This window comes from Anopheles moucheti, chromosome 2 (assembly GCF_943734755.1).
Source record: "Anopheles moucheti chromosome 2, idAnoMoucSN_F20_07, whole genome shotgun sequence".
In the NCBI taxonomy this organism is placed as follows: domain Eukaryota; kingdom Metazoa; phylum Arthropoda; class Insecta; order Diptera; family Culicidae; genus Anopheles; species Anopheles moucheti.
Genome location: NC_069140.1, coordinates 34,321,743 through 34,340,941, shown reverse-complemented (window position 1 = coordinate 34,340,941; position 19,199 = coordinate 34,321,743). Strand labels below are relative to the sequence as shown.

The window sequence follows — 19,199 nt, the reverse complement described above, 5'->3', positions numbered from 1 at the left end:
GGAGATAATCAAAACAATTGCGGCTTGATCAAAGTCCTCCTGTCTCGCTACTTTCAGTTAATTTGCATTTCAACCTCGAACGTATTTCATTTATTAAACAAAAAAACATTAGCCAAAAGCTACCTCAGCACTGCCACCAAGATGTTCGCTTTTCGTCTCGCTTCTAGAATGGGTAGGTTGAACTAATCACATCGGGATGCTGTGTGTTGATCTCTCCCCATGCGATCAAAACATCACCGGCGCTACTTCCACTCATGGACCTTGACCTTTGTACGTACCGGTTAATATTTTCTTTGCCCAAATTGTAGGCCACCGTGTAACCGGCCCCTTTAGTTCACGGTCGATAGCTAGTTTATCAGCGCTCCCGGATACGCATCAGATGCTGCAGAAAACTTGCCGTGATTTTGCCGACAATGAGCTGGTACCGAATGCGGCTCGATTCGATCGGGAGCACCTGTATCCGGCAGAACAGATACGCAAGATGGGCGAGCTGGGACTGATGGCGGTCTCGGTGAAGGAAGAGTACGGTGGTACCGGGTTAGATTATCTTGCATACGCTATCGCAATGGAAGAAATATCGCGCGGTTGTGCATCGGCGGGTGTTATCATGTCGGTGAACAACTCACTGTATTTGGGGCCTCTGACGCATTATGGAAGCGAAGTTCAAAAGCAAAAATACGTAGTCGATTATACCGATGGCACGCGTGTAGGTTGTTTTGCCCTGTCCGAACCCGGGAATGGATCGGATGCGGGTGCGGCCTCAACTATGGCAACACTTAAAGGTGACCACTGGGTATTGAATGGTACCAAATGCTGGATTACGAATGGGTACGAGGCTGGTGCGGCCGTGGTATTTGCCACCACGGACAAATCACTCAAACACAAGGGCATATCGGCGTTCATAGTGCCGAAGGAGACGCCCGGGTTTTCACTCGGTAAGAAAGAGGATAAACTGGGCATACGCGGCTCATCGACCTGCTCGCTAATCTTCGAAGACTGTGCCATCCCGAAGGAAAATCTGCTCGGTGAACCGGGATTCGGGTTTAAGATTGCGATGCAAACGCTCGATGCTGGCCGGATAGGAATTGCGAGCCAAGCATTAGGCATTGCCCAAGCATCTCTCGAGTGTGCCGTCGATTACGCCAACAAACGCATCGCATTTGGTAAACCGATCTCGAAGCTCCAGGCCATCCAGACCAAGATAGCCGACATGTCCCTAAGGCTCGAATCGGCACGTTTGCTTACGTGGAGAGCCGCTTGGTTGAAGGATAACAAGAAGCCGTTTTCAAAGGAAGCTGCACAGGCGAAGTTGGCAGCTTCGGAGGCGGCTACGTACTGTGCACATCAGGCGATTCAAGTGCTCGGCGGCATGGGATACGTATCGGATATGCCGGCCGAGCGACACTACAGGGATGCTAGAATCACCGAAATTTACGAAGGTACCTCCGAGATTCAGCGGCTCGTTATTGCCGGTGCAGTCATAAAGGAGCTATCGGCGTAGTACGATTAATAGAGTACAGGAATCCGGAGGATCAGGAAGTGCAATCAATGTGAATAATTTTTTATTGTCTTGAAATGTTTTGTTTTAGTTTAATGGTGCTGCTGCGTAAAAGTGCGTAAAAAAATAAAATAACGTTTGAATGGAGTCTTCATCGCGTTAGTTATTATTACTACAGGTCAGTTAAAAATTTGATTTTATTCCACACCCTGTGGTGTGTTTAGAGGTCGTGCAATTACAGCACCGATCTGCCCTTCATTATAAGTGAAAATGCCAAACTGTTTACCATACCTTGTTTTACTACTAATTGAATTTATTAATAAACTACTAAACATCTTTCCATCCATCAAACCTTTATTTCCAAAGTACAATCTCTATTCACTGCTGTATGTCTTGCACACTGTTATTGCCTTTGGAACGCATTTTAAAAATATTGACTACTGTAACTGAGCGATAATGCCTGTGTACTACCAAACGGATGCATCTATCCAGTTGAATATCGCTAGATGAAAATCTAGATCACAACTAGAATGTATGCCACATGTGTAGATGGGCCAATTTCGTACAAGTACTTTCTTGTACTCCGACACTATTTTACCTTTTCATTGTCTGCTTGCGTGGCCATTGCCTGTGCTTTCTACATTTGTGCCTAAACTTTTTGCGTAAAGCGAATATAACAGACAAAACGAGAGCTATTAACATGCAGTAGAACATTTTGAATGCGTCTAGCACGTGTTTTTTTTATGTTTTGGTTAATGACAACACCATACAAACGTGTGATCCTTCCATAATGTTAAAACCCTAACAGGCGGCCAAAGTTTTCTGTACATGCATTTTTGTATACGCTATAATCATAGTGTGTAAGAAATTTATGGAAAAGAAACACAGGGCACAGTTGCACGATTTTTTTTACATATGATATCACATTGGTTTTACGCCCAAACGCGTTTTTGTGTGTGCGTGTTGTGTGTTGCATTAGCATTTCATTTATGTAAAGAGATATAAAACGTTTAAACATTCTCAAATTATGTTACATGTTATCATGTTACACGGACTTTAACATTATCTGCCCATTAATTATAAAAGAAACACTATGTACTCAGAAGGACTCGAATGAACTGATTGACGAGAAGAAATGCAAGAGCAACAGAGAGCTATTTCTTTTGGTTATCGTTTGGTCCCAAAGCACTGAGATCTGTTCATGATTAGTTGCGATACGATTCTTTTGTGGATGTTGTTCAAACCACATCTGTAATGAAATTTGTAAACGAAAAAGTAATCTATTAATCTTTGTTCCATATTCAAACATTTGCCATCTTCTACTCACCATACTTTTGTTTGCAACAGACGATTTGTAGATCGTACACGGTTGCCACTACCGTACAGAAGGGTAAGACAGGAAACAAAACCGACCTCAGTCGGAATCATCATCTTCCTCTTCGTTAAAGCGTAATTTTTTCTTAATAAGAAACGACGAATATCCCGTGGACAATGGATTATCACAGCCAGATGAAGCGGCAGCAGCTAGACCATTGGCCAGGATGGTGCTTGTTCGCATCGTTTTAAATAAGGAACTATTTGGGGTGCTCGTAATCGATTGTTCACTACCATCGATGGATGATGTTGTGGTGACGTTATTGGCCGGCACATCTTCGCTCTGGCCGGACGATACATTCAGATCGTGCGACGGTGATCCAAGGGGACGAAAATCGTTGTCGCTATCATTGAGCGGTGGTGGTGGGATCGATGAGCTGGTGGAAATTGCGTTCGAGTTTTGATGTGATTCGTTCAATATCGACAGATCGCTCGCATCGTCTTCGAACCTGGTCGGAGAAGAGTGGTTTCTTAAGTAAATCGATGTAATATTTTAATACTCTAGAACATACCATAGGATGCGAAATGGTGAACAGAATACGCGACTCGTATGTCGGGAACCGGAATGGCTATGCGAATTTGGATGACTGTACTGTAGGTGGTGCTGGTACTTGAGGTGATCATGATTCAAGGGCGTAGAATTAACAATCCGTATAGTCGGTGTGCGGGTCGGTGGCATAGAATTGTTCAATGTGGGAGTAATTTGTATACTTTCCTTCTCGGTGCCATCATGCGTACCCGTCGTACGATCACAATCCGTATCATCGCCAGCAGCCGTCGTACAAGTGCTGCTATCAAACCCCGTTCTGTTCAAATCATCATAACCATCATCGTCATAGTCGTGGTTTTCACCCGCCAAAAGGCTAGAGCTTTGGTTCTGCATTACGCCCAGAGACATTCTGCTAGGAGTTCCAGAACAATTACCATTGAATAGATGCGAACGATTGTAACCATTCGTCGTCTTGCCAGCCTTTGGATGGACCACACCCGGTGATTCTTTGCGATGCTGTAGTCGAATGCACGCCACCAACCACATCACTGCAAGCATGAAAACCCCGCTTAAGCTAGAAAGCTTCCGGTGAACATAGGATTTGATTCGCTCCCAAACACGTCGCCGCCTTCGCGCTTCGTATACCTTATGCACAATCGGATGCTTCAGTAGCGCATCGACCGTGGGACGTTCATCTGGTATAGGGTGCATCATGCTGTGGATGATGGTTTTCAGTGCGGGTGAAATATTGCACGCCAAATTTTCGGGCAGTGGTTGACCGCTGCGCAAACGCTGCCACAAACGCCCATTGGCCGGAAGCTCCAAATTACAAGCGAGCTCGAGCGTAGCAATCCCGAGGCTGAAAATATCGGCCGCCTTCGTGTACATGCCCTCCATCAGCTCCGGTGCCATGTAACGCGAGTCACCTTCGGTCGCGTACCGTGGATTACTTTTCGTCAGATCAAACACGATCCCAAAATCGGCCAGCTTGCAGGTACCGTCATCGGTGACAAGAATGTTATCTAGTTTGATGTCTAGATGAATGAGGTTGCGATCGTGCAGGCTTTTCAAGGCAAGTAGCAGATCTAACATTATCGACCATATCCGCTCGTCCGGTAGCTTTTGCTGTTCCCGTGCGTAGACTTCCAGATTTTCACGGCACAGCTCCATCTGCATGTAGAGTCGGTCCTCCTGTTCCCATGCCAGGTATAGCTTGACGCAGTTCTCATGATCGGAAAATTGCTCGTACCGGCGTACCTCTTCCAGGCACAGCTCCCGGCACTGCGTGCTACGGAAGTAGGCTTTGGACTTTTTCACCGCGTAAAGCCTACCATCGACACGGCTTCGTACTTTGAACACCTCGCCGAACGAACCTTCACCCACCTTCGTCAACTGTTCGAAGCATTGCTCGTAGTATGTATCCGGTATGTTCCGGTTGTACATTGTGCTTAGCTCTGTTCTACTGTCGTCTATGAACGAGATGGCATTAGCGAAGGATGCATTAATGCTGCGATTGAACGGATGCACTAGCTTCGGTGGTCTTCGTCTGTGGAACGCATCATTCAGTCCACGAGGCTACAAAGAGAAATCACGGACAAAAGTTTACTTTACCGGCCCAACATTGAAAACACCCACCCAAGCAAACTAGCCGTTGGAGTTATACCCTTACCTTTTTGAAGTTGAACGAAAATTCGTCCTCATCGAATAGTTCCGGTAAGGGTAGTGGAGACTTCATGCTAACTTTTAATCACGAAATTCTTCCGGTTTTTTCAAAAATAAATCTCACTGCTGCTTTGCCCACATCAATGCAAACGACCTCGTTTAACACTATCCTTTTTTCTCTTATTCACTCTCAACCCCTTCTCTCGTCTTGGATGAACAGTGAACGACGATCCCCTACAGGAGTGGAATACTACTGTGCTTAGAATAAAACAAAAACACTGTACACTTATTTAACTCACAGCAAATGCTAAATATTAAAGCAATAAATCCAGTTGTAGACGATAACATCCGTTACGACGATTTGCTTCCTAACAACACACTGAGATTGCATCGACCGCTATTGGTGTTGTTGTGAGGTTAGGTGATCTTGCGCTTCGGTTCGATCGTTTTGCACCCCACGTTTGGTTGTTTACTTTGCACACAACCGCTCCAATTACGCTTGCGAGATGCGTAAATGCGTCGTTTCCACGCAAAATTGCATGTTATCGGTAGGATGATGTACAACCGTTGCTCGGTATGCGAAAGAGGTTCGATTACAAAGTTATTTTCTTTGTTTTTGACTCGTTGGTATGATGGCGGTTCGTTTTTTGAAAAGGTTGACATTTGCATTAAGCCTTTTCGGATTGTGCCTTTTTGGACCGCAGGGTTCGCAAGCAATGTTGCATGTTCACAAATCATATTTTAAATCATTTTTCACACCCTGCCTTGTTCTGTTTTACATTCCTTATGAATTATTTAATATAATTTAATAAAATCCTCGCCAGTTTTGCCAAATAGTAGGTGTCCAATGTAGGTGTACATTGTTCAATCTTTTATTAAAATGCCAATGTTGTTTACTGGTTGCAAACTTCAACGCACTCATTTTTGTCATGCACTGTTGTCAATAGTATGTGTGAAAGAGAGAGCAAATGTCTAGCATTTTGAAGGCGAATTGTTAACTGACAAAAGCATACGTCGGTGTTTCCTTCGCTTAGCAACGCTTTTGCTGCAGAATTGTGAATTTTATTACCAAAAGAGTTTACTTATCAACCTTCCGAGTTTGTTTTGTAGATATATTATACACAGAAATCGTACGTAAACGTTGCAAGAGTATCCAGATCAACCGACGATAACTATGTAAGTAAAGCAAACAAATTTTACTGCAAGCGCGCCATTTTGGTGCAAAACCGGGAACGCGCAAGCCGTATGCTCATTGTTCGAGGCTTACATTTCACTAGCTATTATTTTTAGAACTGTACCGCATATATATTTTCTGCGCCATATTGTCAAGATGTCTTCTGGAACGGATTTCAAAGGGACGGTTCTAAAAGTGCGCCGAGAGGTGCAACTGTCCGGTGATTCCAAATCTTTGCTACGTGTATTAAAAGAAACAAAGAGCTGCTTGGACGGATCAGCGAACAAACCCAACTACACGGTATGTGTGGCCCGTATCGCGAAAGAGCTAGTGGACTGGGTTGCCATAAAGGAGGATAATGATCTTCAAACTGTTGCCGCAAAGGAATGTGCCGAGCTGCTGGAAGAGTTTCTACGAGTTTGCCACCAGGCTGACAGTACAACCAGATCATACCTTGTGGTACGACTGTACAATGCATTCGTTGCGCTTCTACGAAAAGATGCTAACCGTGGGCATACCAGAACGAAGTTGTACATCGCTCGCCTAATGAATCAGTTTCCAATTGTGAACGATCAGGCAGACCTTTTTGTACGGGTGAAGCAAGTCGTCCTTAAGACAGTACACGAAGCCAAAGAAGCGAAGGAACTAACAGAGGAGGGTGCAGATTTGGTAATAGCAATGCAACGCAATTTGTTAATCCACGGGGCCGGTAATGCACGAACATCGAAGGATGGAATTCGTCAGCCGGCGTTGACTCATTTCCGTGAAGTGTTCAATAGCGGGATGGCCGTACTGTGCCGGTTGTATGCCGTCAGCCACAAAAAAGCTGAGCTACTCTACGAAACCATTATGGATACGATGCTAACGATCGTTAAACCGGACGAGCGAGAACTAATCAGCTTGCTGGATGATAGCGTTACTTTTGTGGAAAACATACTCGGGTATGCCGGACGGGAAAATGGAGACTATTATCGGTTTGCCGAATTTTTCACCATATTCAAAGGTATAAGGAGCGAACCGTATGCTAGCTGCTACCAGTTGGTAAACATGATGATGCAGCTCATTAAACAAATTCAACCAACAGAACAACAAATCGAAAACATCACCAAACACGTACGGTCAGTTCACGGAACGTTTGCCGACCATCAACTGGTGGTTAGGGTAACTATATTTATCATTTATCAAGCTATCCCGTACCTGTCTGGATTGCCCCAGGAGTATTCGTTGAACGTTTCCCATGCAGCAATTGGACTCTGCAAAGCGCTTATGCGTTTTTTGTTCCAGTATCCGTCGGTCGCCGTGCCCGAGTTGTGTCGCACGTGTACAAGCTCCTGGCGTCATCTGGTCGATAAGCTGCTGAGCATATTGATGCATTTTAATGTCGTTCAAGCTAGGAATGCGACCGAACAGCGACACGATCTCAACAACTTGTCTTATTCGGTAGGTCGAAGTTGTGAGTTGATCAAACGGAAACTAGCAATGCTAGGAGAGCTTGGCTGTGAACGAAAACGATCGTTAGTCGAAGGTACGATGCGGCACGGCATCTCCTGGCTAAAGTTTGCCGTAACGCTTCTACGCGAGGATAATCATGCGACTACGGAGGAAGCGGTACAAATTGTAAACACCATCAAGCTGCTCATAGCCGTACAAAATCGATACCGGTATGAATTTTTAGCTGATTTATACCTCGTACGGCTATTGGAGAACAGCTACACCGATCGGCCCGGAGCGAGTGGAGTTGCATCATGCTGGGCGAATATTAGCATTCGATTGCTTAAGCTTTTGCTGACGCTGCGTGACGCACCGTCGAACGAGGAGGAACACAGGGCAACCATCAGTTCGATCGTACGGTCGATCATGTCCTACCAAATGAACGCACCAGACACGGATTCGGTCCGTACGTTCACCATTCTACAGCTGTACGATCATCCATTCTTCGATCGGCATAGCTTTACCTTCGATTGCTTACCATCGCATGCGGAAAAGGTTACCATTTTTGCTGAGGAAATTGCGCTGATGATAAAATACAAGAAGTCCAACACACTTCCGCCGTGGGATTATATGGTCGAGCTGACGAAGGTGGTCGATATTCGTGAACATTGTCTCTCCTTTGGCATGGCATTGCACGGATTCAATGAGAATGATGCCGGCAAGCTACCAGAGACGATGATGGATACACTGCTAGATGTTTTAATGGCGTTCCAACCGGCGAACACACAGGAGCGCATTAAACATAAGGCTGCACTTGGCATAGTTTGCTACTACACGTTTAGCTCGATTAACCGAACGTCTATAAACCGTTTACGGGAGGTTTCCTTTAAAACGGGCCTCTGGCGCAACGAGCAAATCGATGAGGTACTGATCGAGAACCAGCTTGACCGTGAGACGGCGCTTTTCAAACGGATGGAAGCGATACGGCTACATTACGCCGAGTTGTTGGCTACATTGGCAGCGGAAAGCTTTCATTCGCTTTGGGTACTGCCTTCGGTTACGCATATATCGAGCATACTGGATAATATCGCTCGCTTGTACCATCTGAACTATCATCCGCATCGAGCGGTTGAGTTGCAGAGGTTAAATTTACTTCTCGTCGCTCAACGGCGTGATATACGACCGCTGGATCAATGCGCTTCGCTAGCCTTCCTTCTTGAACAGCACCAGCTAGCGGATGTCCACTTCAGGCAACAGCACGAAACCTTGCCACCACATGCTGGAGGTTCACTAGCTACTTTGGAGGATTTAGCAAATCGGGCGAAAAGCTTATTGCCGCCATCTGGCAGTATTGACGACGTGCCGGATAATCGAAAGTTTCAATTGTTAAATCTATACCTTGGGCTCGCGGTGTACTATGCCTCTCGGCGTAATCTGGTAGAGGCGTTTCGTTTGATTCAGCGCGCCCTAGACCATCTGGATAGATCTACCAATGTCGATACAGTCAGACAATTGTTACAGGGACGTATGGCACAGATAATCTTCCGGTTTGCTACAGAGTACGGAATGCCGTGGCCCGATTCTGTGCCTCCGCTAGTGTTCATGAGACGAATGCTGTTAAGTTTCAGTGAGCTGCAGAAGCTTGCGAGCGAACACATATTTACACTGTCGCTTGCCACGGTAGACATGACGGTAGATGTACTGCAGTATCTAATCGTTCGGTACGATACTGGACCGATGATTGAACCGTACGTGGAGCAGCTGCTTAAGTTCGTGCTGCGTAGAGGTGCTGGTTTAAGGGCGATACAGTTGTTGCTACTTTGCGGTCAGATGTATGCCGATATGCAGAAGTTGGATCGATGCGAGGTAAGTGTGCTGTGGAACTGTCCATCGTGAAATGGTCCTTAGTGGATGATGCTGTAACAGTATTACAATTTCAGCCTAGAGCAAATAATGTATATTCTTTCGAAATGCTTTCTCTTTTAGATCATACTCACGTACCTTGACCGATTACTAATGTTACTTCCTATTCTGTCGGAAGAAGGAAAAGGAAATGGGAAAGTGATCGATGATCTGTCCCTAGCGGGAAGTAATAAAATTGCTCTCTATAAGGCAGTCAATAGCTTACCACTATCCGGTAGCACTATCATAAACGAGGATCTCGTTGATGTTGAAAGAGACGCGGCACCAAAGCACCGACACACTCCTGTACGTTTTCAATAAGAATAGAAGTAATTTAAAAGAATAATTGTAATATTTATTTTCGTTTTGTATCCATACAGACATTCTACGCAGGAAGATCTCCTGTGAGGAATGAAATAACAGCGAATGCAACGAATATACAGCAGTACCTAATGTTCCATCATTCATCGGCATGCGACTGTCGCTACTGCAGCTATCCACAGTACAAATCGATGGCATATCAAACGGCTGCCCTTGCTGTGCGATTAACCGTCCTGCAGCAGAGTAAATCGACGGAACACATCGAACGCGCGTACCAAACACTGATCGAACACTGGCGGGTGCAGGTGTATCCACAGTTTCTTACCTGTACCGTGCCAGTGTACCGGACGCATCTGTCCGTAGCAGTAACACGAACCCTTGTGCATCGTGGTCAGTTTCTCGTCCGGCAGCAGCTGTTCGAGCGTGCCCGTGAGGTGTACGGCTGGGCCTTGGAGCTTATCGAGCACAGCATCGATCCAGCATTGTCCACCGACATTCGCTATAATATCAAAGCATTAGATATGTTGGTGCAACGATCGCTGCAACAATCCAACCTTCCTCCTCCAAAACGTAGCCGATCGATGATTGAATCCCGTTACGCCGAGTTGCTTGCAAGAAAGCGTGAAGCGAACACTCCGGAGATGGGTTCATTGACTACCAATCAGAGCAATTCGATGATGAAAACTCCCAAGACGGATAGGGTAGCTGTGTGTACACGGTCACCACCCAAAACGGTGGATCGTGTGACCGAGTTGCTACGGCAGGCAACGTCACGACGCCAGCAACTAAAAACCACCGAACCGGACACATTCCTAGTGTCTGATAGTATTATCCCCACGCGTCCATATTCCGCATCAGCCCGTAAGCCAAAAACAGTCAACGTTTTCGTGGATTCTCCACCGAATCGTACAGTGGTTCCGGCAACTGTTGGTAAAATGTTAAAACCGGCTTCCATACCGTCAACACAGACGGTGGTCAAGTCCAAAGCAAAGGTACCTAAATCCGACGTGGTTGATGTGACAGACGCAAGCGATAGCAATAAAACGAACGCTAAGGGTAAGTTGAGTAGTTGCCGTACAACAAAGCGCGGTATGATTACGAAACCAACAACGGAAAAGCTTAATCTAACAACACCAAACCGTAACATACATTCATATAAGGATGCTTTGGTGAACGAAAGTCCTACGTGTACTCCACCACCTCGCACGACTGGTGAAAATGTTACCGGTCGCAAGGTTCGTCGCTTCCCAGAGTTCCCCAGTCTAAGCGTATCGAGCAACAGCGACGTGTCAACGAAAACACCCCTAACCGCAAAGAAACGTAGCGATAGTCCGGCACTTAATGGATCATTCAGGGATGCGCTGGTACTCGGTGGTGCAATAAAAAAGCACGATAACGATAATGACGCGGTGATCGTGCTGGACGATTCACATGATACCAGTCATAAATCGGACGAAGCGATCGATACAAGCATTGTGCAAAGCCATGCCTTTTCGGCGGATAAAAGCAGCGGACTTTCGCTTAAGTCGTACTCCGATCGGAGGCGTTTGCTCGATAGCGGTGGCTATGCGCTGGCTTCACCGGCTGTCCGGCCAGCGGTAACGAACCATAGGACACCGCAGTTGGTAACCAAAACGAAGCTAAAATTTGGTGAACCAAGTCCAGAACCTAGCGCCAACGATGATGCGAAGCAATTAGAAGCGGAAGTAAGTAGCAGTAATAAAAAAGCCAACACGAAGCTGGCAGATGGAAAGCCGATACGTTTGAATGGGAAAATATCTGCAAAATCAGTACCAAGCACAGTTGATAAAGCGAGCGCCGTTCCAACGGTGGAACCTCGTATAAGTAGTATTGCTTCGCGCATAAGATTACGTCGGAAACGAATCTGAAAACTGAAGCTAACTTGTTGAATTAGAATATGCGCCATTTGTATGTTTATTTGTAGCCGAAGTAACCGATTTTTGTTAATTATATTAATTTAATTAGTAGCCATTGTATCGCTGAACTGAAACAAATCTTGAAAGTCTGTTTGGAGAGTAGAAATAAAACGTTTAAATTGAATTTACATTACAACTCTAGTTCAAATCCACCTACTGTCATTTTTAATATTATAGACATACGTGTTTTCAGCAAAACATGACCACACAGGTAGTATCGTTAGAAGTAACAATAATTTTCCTTATTCAGCAGATAGAATTAAGTGAAACTCTTTTTGATGATCTATCCCAAAACCAAGTGATCATGATTACACTGATAAAAATATTATGAGATTTATTTTGTTAAAAATGTGAAAGCAGCTGCGTGTTAAAATTAAATCTGATTCTAAGACTAAACCTACCACACCCAGTGGTCCCGGGTGTGCAAAAATATCAAGGCACTTGTAAGTAATAATACCCATTCACAAGAAAATGCTTCCAACCGCGGCGGTGCAGCCTTCATGCCAGTATCGGTCCTTGCTGGTTGAGCAGTTCCGGTGGCGGATTGTCGATAATGAACTTAAGGTTCTGTTCCGGCCATTCGTATGTGAGCGGAATCTTAAGACTGTCTGCACTTCGCGTGCTTAACTCACCGAAACTGTCCACCATGCGCGGTACCAACCGATTCGGGATGAGTATCTGGACCCAACTGCCCAGCACGGCGTACGGCGTTTGGCGATTAACAATCGACCCGGTCACCGATTCGGCAACGAATGTGACAGCCATATGTTGCGCTTTGAACGTAAAGTGTCGTCCGTGCCTGATGCGATCGCGCACGGCAAGCATGAGAAACTTGGCGGCGTACGGTGCCAGCGTCAGCTCGATGCCGGTCAGTGGAAAGACGCGAGACGGAATGTTCGGATTGTCGAACGGGTTCACCATATCCGACGTGGTAGAGCCGGTCGACCGTTCCAACGTGTCTTCATTCGATTCGTGCTTAACCGCAATGTTGCAGCAGGAAATAGAACGGGACAGATCCTCCTCCGGATCAAGCACCTCTTTCTTTATGGCTGCGGTTAAGGCACCCTTTGCCAGCTCCTTGAAGGTGAAATCGGCATTCACACCGGCCAGATCGGATCCTTCCTTCTCCAGGTCCAGTTCGAGCTGCCGAAGCGTTTCCGGAAACTGCTCGAACACACTGCTCGATCGGGTCATGTCCGTAATCAACCATGGACCGCCCGTTGTTGGATCCTTCGTCAGCAGATTAAGCATACCCTTACCGTTCCAGCGTGAGGCCTGTTCCAGCTCCTCGCTCGTCACGCCCACGATCTGCAGAAAGTCCACCCAACCGAACGGGGTTTCCGTACGGGGAAGCTGTGGATCTTCCGCTATCAGCATATGCTGAATGGCCGTGTTTGTATCTTTAGTACCATCGAGCGAACGGCGCCAGGGGATATTGTCACCAGCGCAGAGCCGATTGCCCGATTGAAATACGTATTTGGCCAACGATTGCAGTAAGTTCGCGGGCCATGTTGGTGGTCGTTCGTTGGCAGGAGCGTCAGGAGTTTTTATCAATCGAAAGGTTAGCTCAAATCCCATCCCGGAACGTGGTTCAAGACCGCCCGATGTGTCCGCAAGATGCACACGACCATCTCCATGAAGATCGGACAGCCCAAAGCTGACGTAGTGCCAGTGCGGTGGGACATTTTGCTCCGGGTCACCAGCATTATGATACATGCTAATGTAATCCAACGGATCTAAACCACCCAGCCTGAAGGAAGAAGAATAACACATCTTCATGAGTATTTGGTCTGTGTAGTTCATGCTTTGCTTGCCAGTCCATCTTACCAGTATTTCAACACGGTCGTCACCTGCAGAGGATTCGTTTGATCGGGGTAGATCTTTAAACATTGTTCGATGAGCTTCTGTAAGCCCCGGGGCAGGATGCGTTTTTTCAGAACAGAATCTTTTTCTGGAACGTTTGCTGCCATTGCAGCGATTATGAAGGGGGTTAAAGAAGTAAAATAAAACTTAACTAGTTCAGAATTCTGAACAGCGGTGCAACATAAAGCTAAACATAAACAAGCGTTGAAGAAATAAACCCAAACGTCAAATAGCGTTATCCCGACGAACGTTGCTACCGTCAAATAACGATCAAATAATGGTCAAGTTTGACAATGGTTTTTTAATGGGAAATTTTCTGGATATTTTGAGGACTTTTCAATTTAAGAATATAATTCGGCCATGTAGTGAACTGTGGATTTTCCGGATGTATAATAATACGTGCGGTTCGGAGATGACAGTTTCAAAGGAAATTACAGGCAGCACCGACGACGGAAGAATGAAAGACCAATTTTCATTTGATAGAATAAGGTCAAATTCTAAAAGAAATCAACTTGATTTTTTTTTCTACAATAATGAAACTCGTTAGTCGGTCATCAACCATTGAGGTGCTAACTAAGGCATCAGCCAGATAAAGAGAGTGAGAGCAAACCATAGGATGAATGTAAGCTGAATGTAGAAAATCAAGCAAAGAAAGAGACAGAAATAGAATAAAATAGAGAAATAAATAAGGAGAGAGAGAGAGAGAAAGAGAAAGAAAAAGAGCGAAAGTAAGAGACAGAGAAGAAAGATGTGAAAGCGATAGTGAAAGAAACAGAAACAGATGAAAAGACCATTCTGAAAGTTAAATATAGACTACCTCGAGCTGTGTAGTAACATTAGATAAAAGGTTTTATAAGCATTAAATTATCATTTCTTTTAATCATCTTTTGAAATATATTTACTTCTGATTTTAAATATTTTATTTCCGAATGCAGCAAACTCAGCTAAAATGTTGTTGGCAACCTTCATTTGAAGAGTTTTTCACCCAACGTGTCTAACCATTTGTCGTACTTCAAGCCTGCACTTACAGTCGAAGGTCGATTTGCAGAACGAGAACAACCCATATACCCTGTGTGGCTATCGCGTAGCTGGGGGTCCATTGAACAGAAGCCAAAGTCGCCGACAAAAAAAGGAAAAAAGGCATGGTGCACGGATCAAAGATGAAAGGAATTCCGGAGGCGAGTCGGGAAATCTATTAACGATTCGACCAAAGCGCGCGAGCACCTTCTGGTCTCGTCTCCTGCCAGGGCCACCCTCCTGTAAGAGGGGGACGAACGCGCCGGTACGAACCGCAGCCCATCATCCGTTTCAAAATGGCTATTTAACTTCCAGACCACCCTCTATTTCAGTTCCCTTTTTATATTACAACCTTTCGGCTGCTTTGTGCGTTCCCGTTCCAGCGGGATTTATCGTTATGAGATTTTTCGCCAAGCACGGTGAAAAGTGAAATTCCGAAATACGGTATTGGGCTACCGAGGATTGGGCGAGAAAGGCAGGGGTGAAAAAACAGGCCCTGCTGGCAGACCGCACCGACAGTGAAACCCCGGTGGTAAATCCCTAGGTCCATCAGCGCGAGTGAGTTTAGCGGGCACCGGAAATACTTTCACTAGTTTGCTTCTCTCTTTGTAATGATCTCCTTCCAACCATCCTTTTATCGCTGTTGTTACATGCTCTCGTTAATGTGCACATTGGTGAATAATCGTTCTGCTTAGCATAAGTTCCTTAAAGAATGCAATTAGCAATTTGCTGCACCAATTGGAAAAAAAACTTGTTTAGCCTTCAAACTTGTATACTTATAACCAAGTATTTTACAACGCCATCTGACGGGAAATTTGAAGAAAATTGCTTATTGAAAATGGCGACCGTATTTCGTCCCTGGCATACAAATCCGAAATGAATTTGCAAATTCCAACAGCATCCCAGATGGTGCTTATTTAGCGTCAGTGGATTCCTCCAGTTGTTTATTGGACAGATTGGATAGAAATGGAATCCTCCAATCCCGACCACTGTCTTCGGCGTTCATCTCCGAGAAGCTCGCAGCTATTTAAATTTATCTCCTGCCCTGCTCGTTGATTTATGTAAGCTAATAATGAATAAATGTAGAAATAATTTGTTTTGCAATAGAAGGTACCTTTCCCTCGTTCCAGTCTCTTGTTTTCAAGTTTCGGAGTCTCAAAAGGTCTCACGATATACGACCAAATCTTAAAAGCGATCCTGGCAGAGAAATAAAGTAATAATCGGAAATCTGTCCAGATACACCATGGGGCATGGTATGCTGTCGGTGGGATGTATCTTCGTTCCATCCATCCATCCAGTTTGTTGTTGTTTGTTATTTTACAAGTGTCCCCCAATTAGCACTTGATGGATGGTGTGATACAATGCGCTAGGAACATCTTACACCAGTGTATTTTACAGTGGATAAAGATTTATGTCCTGTTCTTGTACCGAAGAAGCGAAAGAATGGTAACCGACGGTTGATATCAGTAATGTAGAGTAGGAATCATGTAATGCAATCAGTTTAGTTATGGTGATGATTATTTGCGGTGCTCGAAGCTCGTGGAAACACATGTAAGAGACACATATAGACAAGCAAATTCTCCGTTCACACCTCTTTCAGGCGATCCACCACCACTAAACTTATGAATACTATTTTAAGTGTTAGAGTAAGTTTTAGAATATTAATCGGTTTTAGTTAAAATTAAACGAAATAGCTAGCCGTGCGCATAGCGGCATTGTTCGTTAAAGGACACGTATTACCAAATGAGAAAGAAGTGTTCCTTGCCCGAATTTAGAGCTATTTGAACGCTTTGGAGCCGAAGAAATAAATTTATTCTATGTTATATTTAATGTTTGACAAGTTTGACTAGCAAGGTTTAAGTAGTACTTTCATAATGAATTGTAAACGTAAAATATGTACACGTAAAATGTGAGCTGCTTCTAATTAGGTTCATGTTTTTTTGGTTTAGCCTGAAAGTATGCAATATCTGTTTTAGATTCGTTATCTGTGAAGGAAGTTGTATCTAATTGCATACTAAACACATTGCATACTTTTAGGCTTACGGACTTAGAACATGCCTTGGAGGTGATAGAAAAAAGTTAGATAGCTTTACAGCAATCTAATTATCCATGTTAATCCATGTTTTGCTTGTCTAAGGTCAGTGCAAGCGATTTGGGACCATGTAGATTTAATTTAAACTCATTAAATGATGAGGCATGTAAATGACCATGATGATGACGACACTATTTCCGCCTAGGTTCCCGCATGTAAACGCCCTACTATTTCACCCAAGCTTCCAACGCTGTATGGGACAAAGTCAAAAGGTGGAAAAAAACAAATTCGCCAATGGTTATAGACCAGCAGATCCAAAAGATCCCGACAACCGTGCAAATAAATTTAATATAATACTGAAGGGGAGGAATCCAGATGCATCCCATGTAGGACAGCACCGAAAAAAATGTGAACCACTACCCCTGAAGGCCCCGACGTATTCCAGAAAACCTATGCTTTTGTCCGGAAATAAAAAGCGAAAACATTCCACAGTTTCTGGTCCCGGTTAAAAATGTCCTTCCGATGGGGCGCTTCCTTCCCAGAAGGCTCACTAGTCTAGTCATGTTTGTGTGCTTTAATTTTGGATTCGGATGAAAAACGAATGTAAAAAAAAACATGGAAAACACGTGCATGAAACCTGTCCCTTTTGTGAAATCTTCACTGTCACCGACACCAACCAGCCAGCTGGAACTGAAATCAAGGGTGAAACAATAAAAATAAAGGACGACGGCAAGTGGCCCCGGTACGTACAGCCCTTGTGCTGCAACCGCCGGAAGGGCGAACACGTGTTCCGGGTGTCTGACATTCGCGGGCTTTAGCGGAAAGGGGCAATAAATTTCCCATTAAACACCATTGCGCACAGGCACAGATTCCTTCTTTCACACCCGGGCGCGTACAGGCAGCAAAAGCAACCTGACTTTTCGCTTATTTCTTTCACTGCGTTACGCCAGCAGTATTTGCGTGCGCGTGCCATCGCTTATCGTGCTCATCGGCGGACACTTGATGGAGCTTGATGGTCCGTTTGATGTAGGACGGCCCTGTTACAGGGCACACCATCACAATAACTGTTTGATTGTCAGCAGATTAGCCGTACCTGTTACTACTTAATGTAGCAGTGCATGCTGTTGTTTTTAATAATGTCACAAATCTGGCTAATACGAAGCGGAACCACCCATCTGCATCTGCCCAACGGGCAGGAAAATCTGTGAGAAAAAAGGGGAAAATTGTCATTTTTCCCGAGTGACAAGCGCTGCTGAAGCTCTTGACCCTTCATGTTGCAGCTGATAATGAACATTGTGTAGGGACAATTACATCGAATTAATAACATTCAATAAGTGGTTTCTAAAAATGTTTAAATTAATTTTAGATGTTGCGTTAGATGTGGCTTATGAAAGTAAATTCATTCGTTTAACGCTATTATTGTCTTTTATGTAGGATTCCTTAGTGAGCAAAGTTGGTTAGACAATGGAATTTCACATAAAATTTCACACTATTAGAGTGTGGTATGGTTTATTTTAACACAATTTCCCACCTGTGATTTGGCATTATAGTGCTGAAGAATGTTCTAATTTGGATATGCTTAAAGTCGCATTACAACTTTAAAACTGTCCACGGCGACTCCCTTTGAGAACCTTACGAGCTGGGTCGTTCGGTGTCATTCTCATAGCATGAACACCGGAAGCTGCGTAGCGAATAGGTTTCAATAGCTGGTAATGAACAATTTACAGTCATTCCCACCAAGCTTATCTCTTTTGGGACTTACAACTTGTTTAATGCCAGTTGTACTACAGAATCACTTACTACACTTTTGCTTATCAAATTTATGAACAAAATGGATAAAAGATATCAAATGCAATAATCTATTACACTCTCAATGATACAAAATTATGAGAAACGTTTGATAATAATTAAAAGCAAACAGGTATTAAGTTGCCAATTTTCTTTTCTGATTTAACATTTCGATTGCGTGTGGAACAATGCATTTGCAATAGGGAATAGTCTAATGAAACATTAGCATTTATTACACTAAATTGTAATCGATTAATCACGGACCTTTTGCGATTATACACCCGGAACATAATGTTAATCATCCACCGACAGCCGGGCAACAGCATTCAAATCGATTCTACGTCACGAATGACAGTCTAAATACGTCGCTGCTACTGCCATCAACCTGACCATTGTTAACTTTCCCTCGCCCCATCCGGCGATCAACGTCTAACCTTTTAATGGCCGTGTTTTATTAGCACACCGTAGCAAAACTCCCATATCCATCCCGTACCCACGGGCAAACCCATGACCCGACCGATGATCATTTACGATTTACGGCCTATTACGGCCAAATTAGTCGTATCATCATTATTGGATTTGCTACATTCGGTTGACAAAATATTTTAATAACGCACATTCCAACCACCGCTCCGCACCGTCCGGCCAACCCCTGTAGCTGTTGCTGCTGGCTCGAGGGTAATAGCTCTGGCCGTATCGAAAAAGGAAGA

At 44.5% G+C, this 19,199-nt stretch overlaps 4 protein-coding genes across 5 annotated transcripts; 2 read left to right on the top strand and 2 right to left on the bottom strand.

The window, feature by feature from the left end:
* The first annotated feature begins 8 nt into the window (after positions 1-8).
* Positions 9-1,645, top strand: LOC128297313 (short-chain specific acyl-CoA dehydrogenase, mitochondrial). Its single transcript, XM_053032938.1, has 2 exons — positions 9-172; positions 309-1,645. The coding sequence occupies exons 1-2, from the start codon at positions 142-144 to the stop codon at positions 1,499-1,501; spliced, it is 1,224 nt and encodes a 407-aa protein (XP_052888898.1). The 5' UTR covers positions 9-141; the 3' UTR covers positions 1,502-1,645.
* On the bottom strand, positions 1,564-5,628 carry LOC128297312 (membrane-associated tyrosine- and threonine-specific cdc2-inhibitory kinase wee-1.3). Of its 2 annotated transcripts, XM_053032935.1 has the most exons (5): positions 5,324-5,628; positions 5,032-5,258; positions 3,385-4,937; positions 2,826-3,321; positions 1,564-2,747 (listed from the first exon to the last, which is right to left on the bottom strand). In XM_053032935.1, the coding sequence occupies exons 2-4, from the start codon at positions 5,095-5,097 to the stop codon at positions 2,913-2,915; spliced, it is 2,028 nt and encodes a 675-aa protein (XP_052888895.1). In that variant the 5' UTR covers positions 5,098-5,258; positions 5,324-5,628; the 3' UTR covers positions 1,564-2,747; positions 2,826-2,912. The 2 variants fall into 2 exon arrangements, with proteins under 2 accessions (XP_052888895.1, XP_052888896.1); XM_053032936.1 differs by having other exon boundaries at positions 5,032-5,628.
* Positions 5,629-6,354: 726 nt separating this feature from the next.
* On the top strand, positions 6,355-11,920 carry LOC128309461 (uncharacterized). The gene is made up of 3 exons (XM_053045861.1): positions 6,355-9,495; positions 9,616-9,837; positions 9,912-11,920. Exons 1-3 carry the CDS (start codon positions 6,355-6,357, stop codon positions 11,739-11,741), a joined length of 5,193 nt encoding a protein of 1,730 aa, XP_052901821.1. The 3' UTR covers positions 11,742-11,920.
* LOC128309463 (suppressor of fused homolog) lies at positions 11,802-13,803 on the bottom strand. Its single transcript, XM_053045862.1, has 2 exons — positions 13,617-13,803; positions 11,802-13,539 (listed from the first exon to the last, which is right to left on the bottom strand). The coding sequence occupies exons 1-2, from the start codon at positions 13,757-13,759 to the stop codon at positions 12,288-12,290; spliced, it is 1,395 nt and encodes a 464-aa protein (XP_052901822.1). The 5' UTR covers positions 13,760-13,803; the 3' UTR covers positions 11,802-12,287.
* Positions 13,804-19,199: the final 5,396 nt, after the last annotated feature.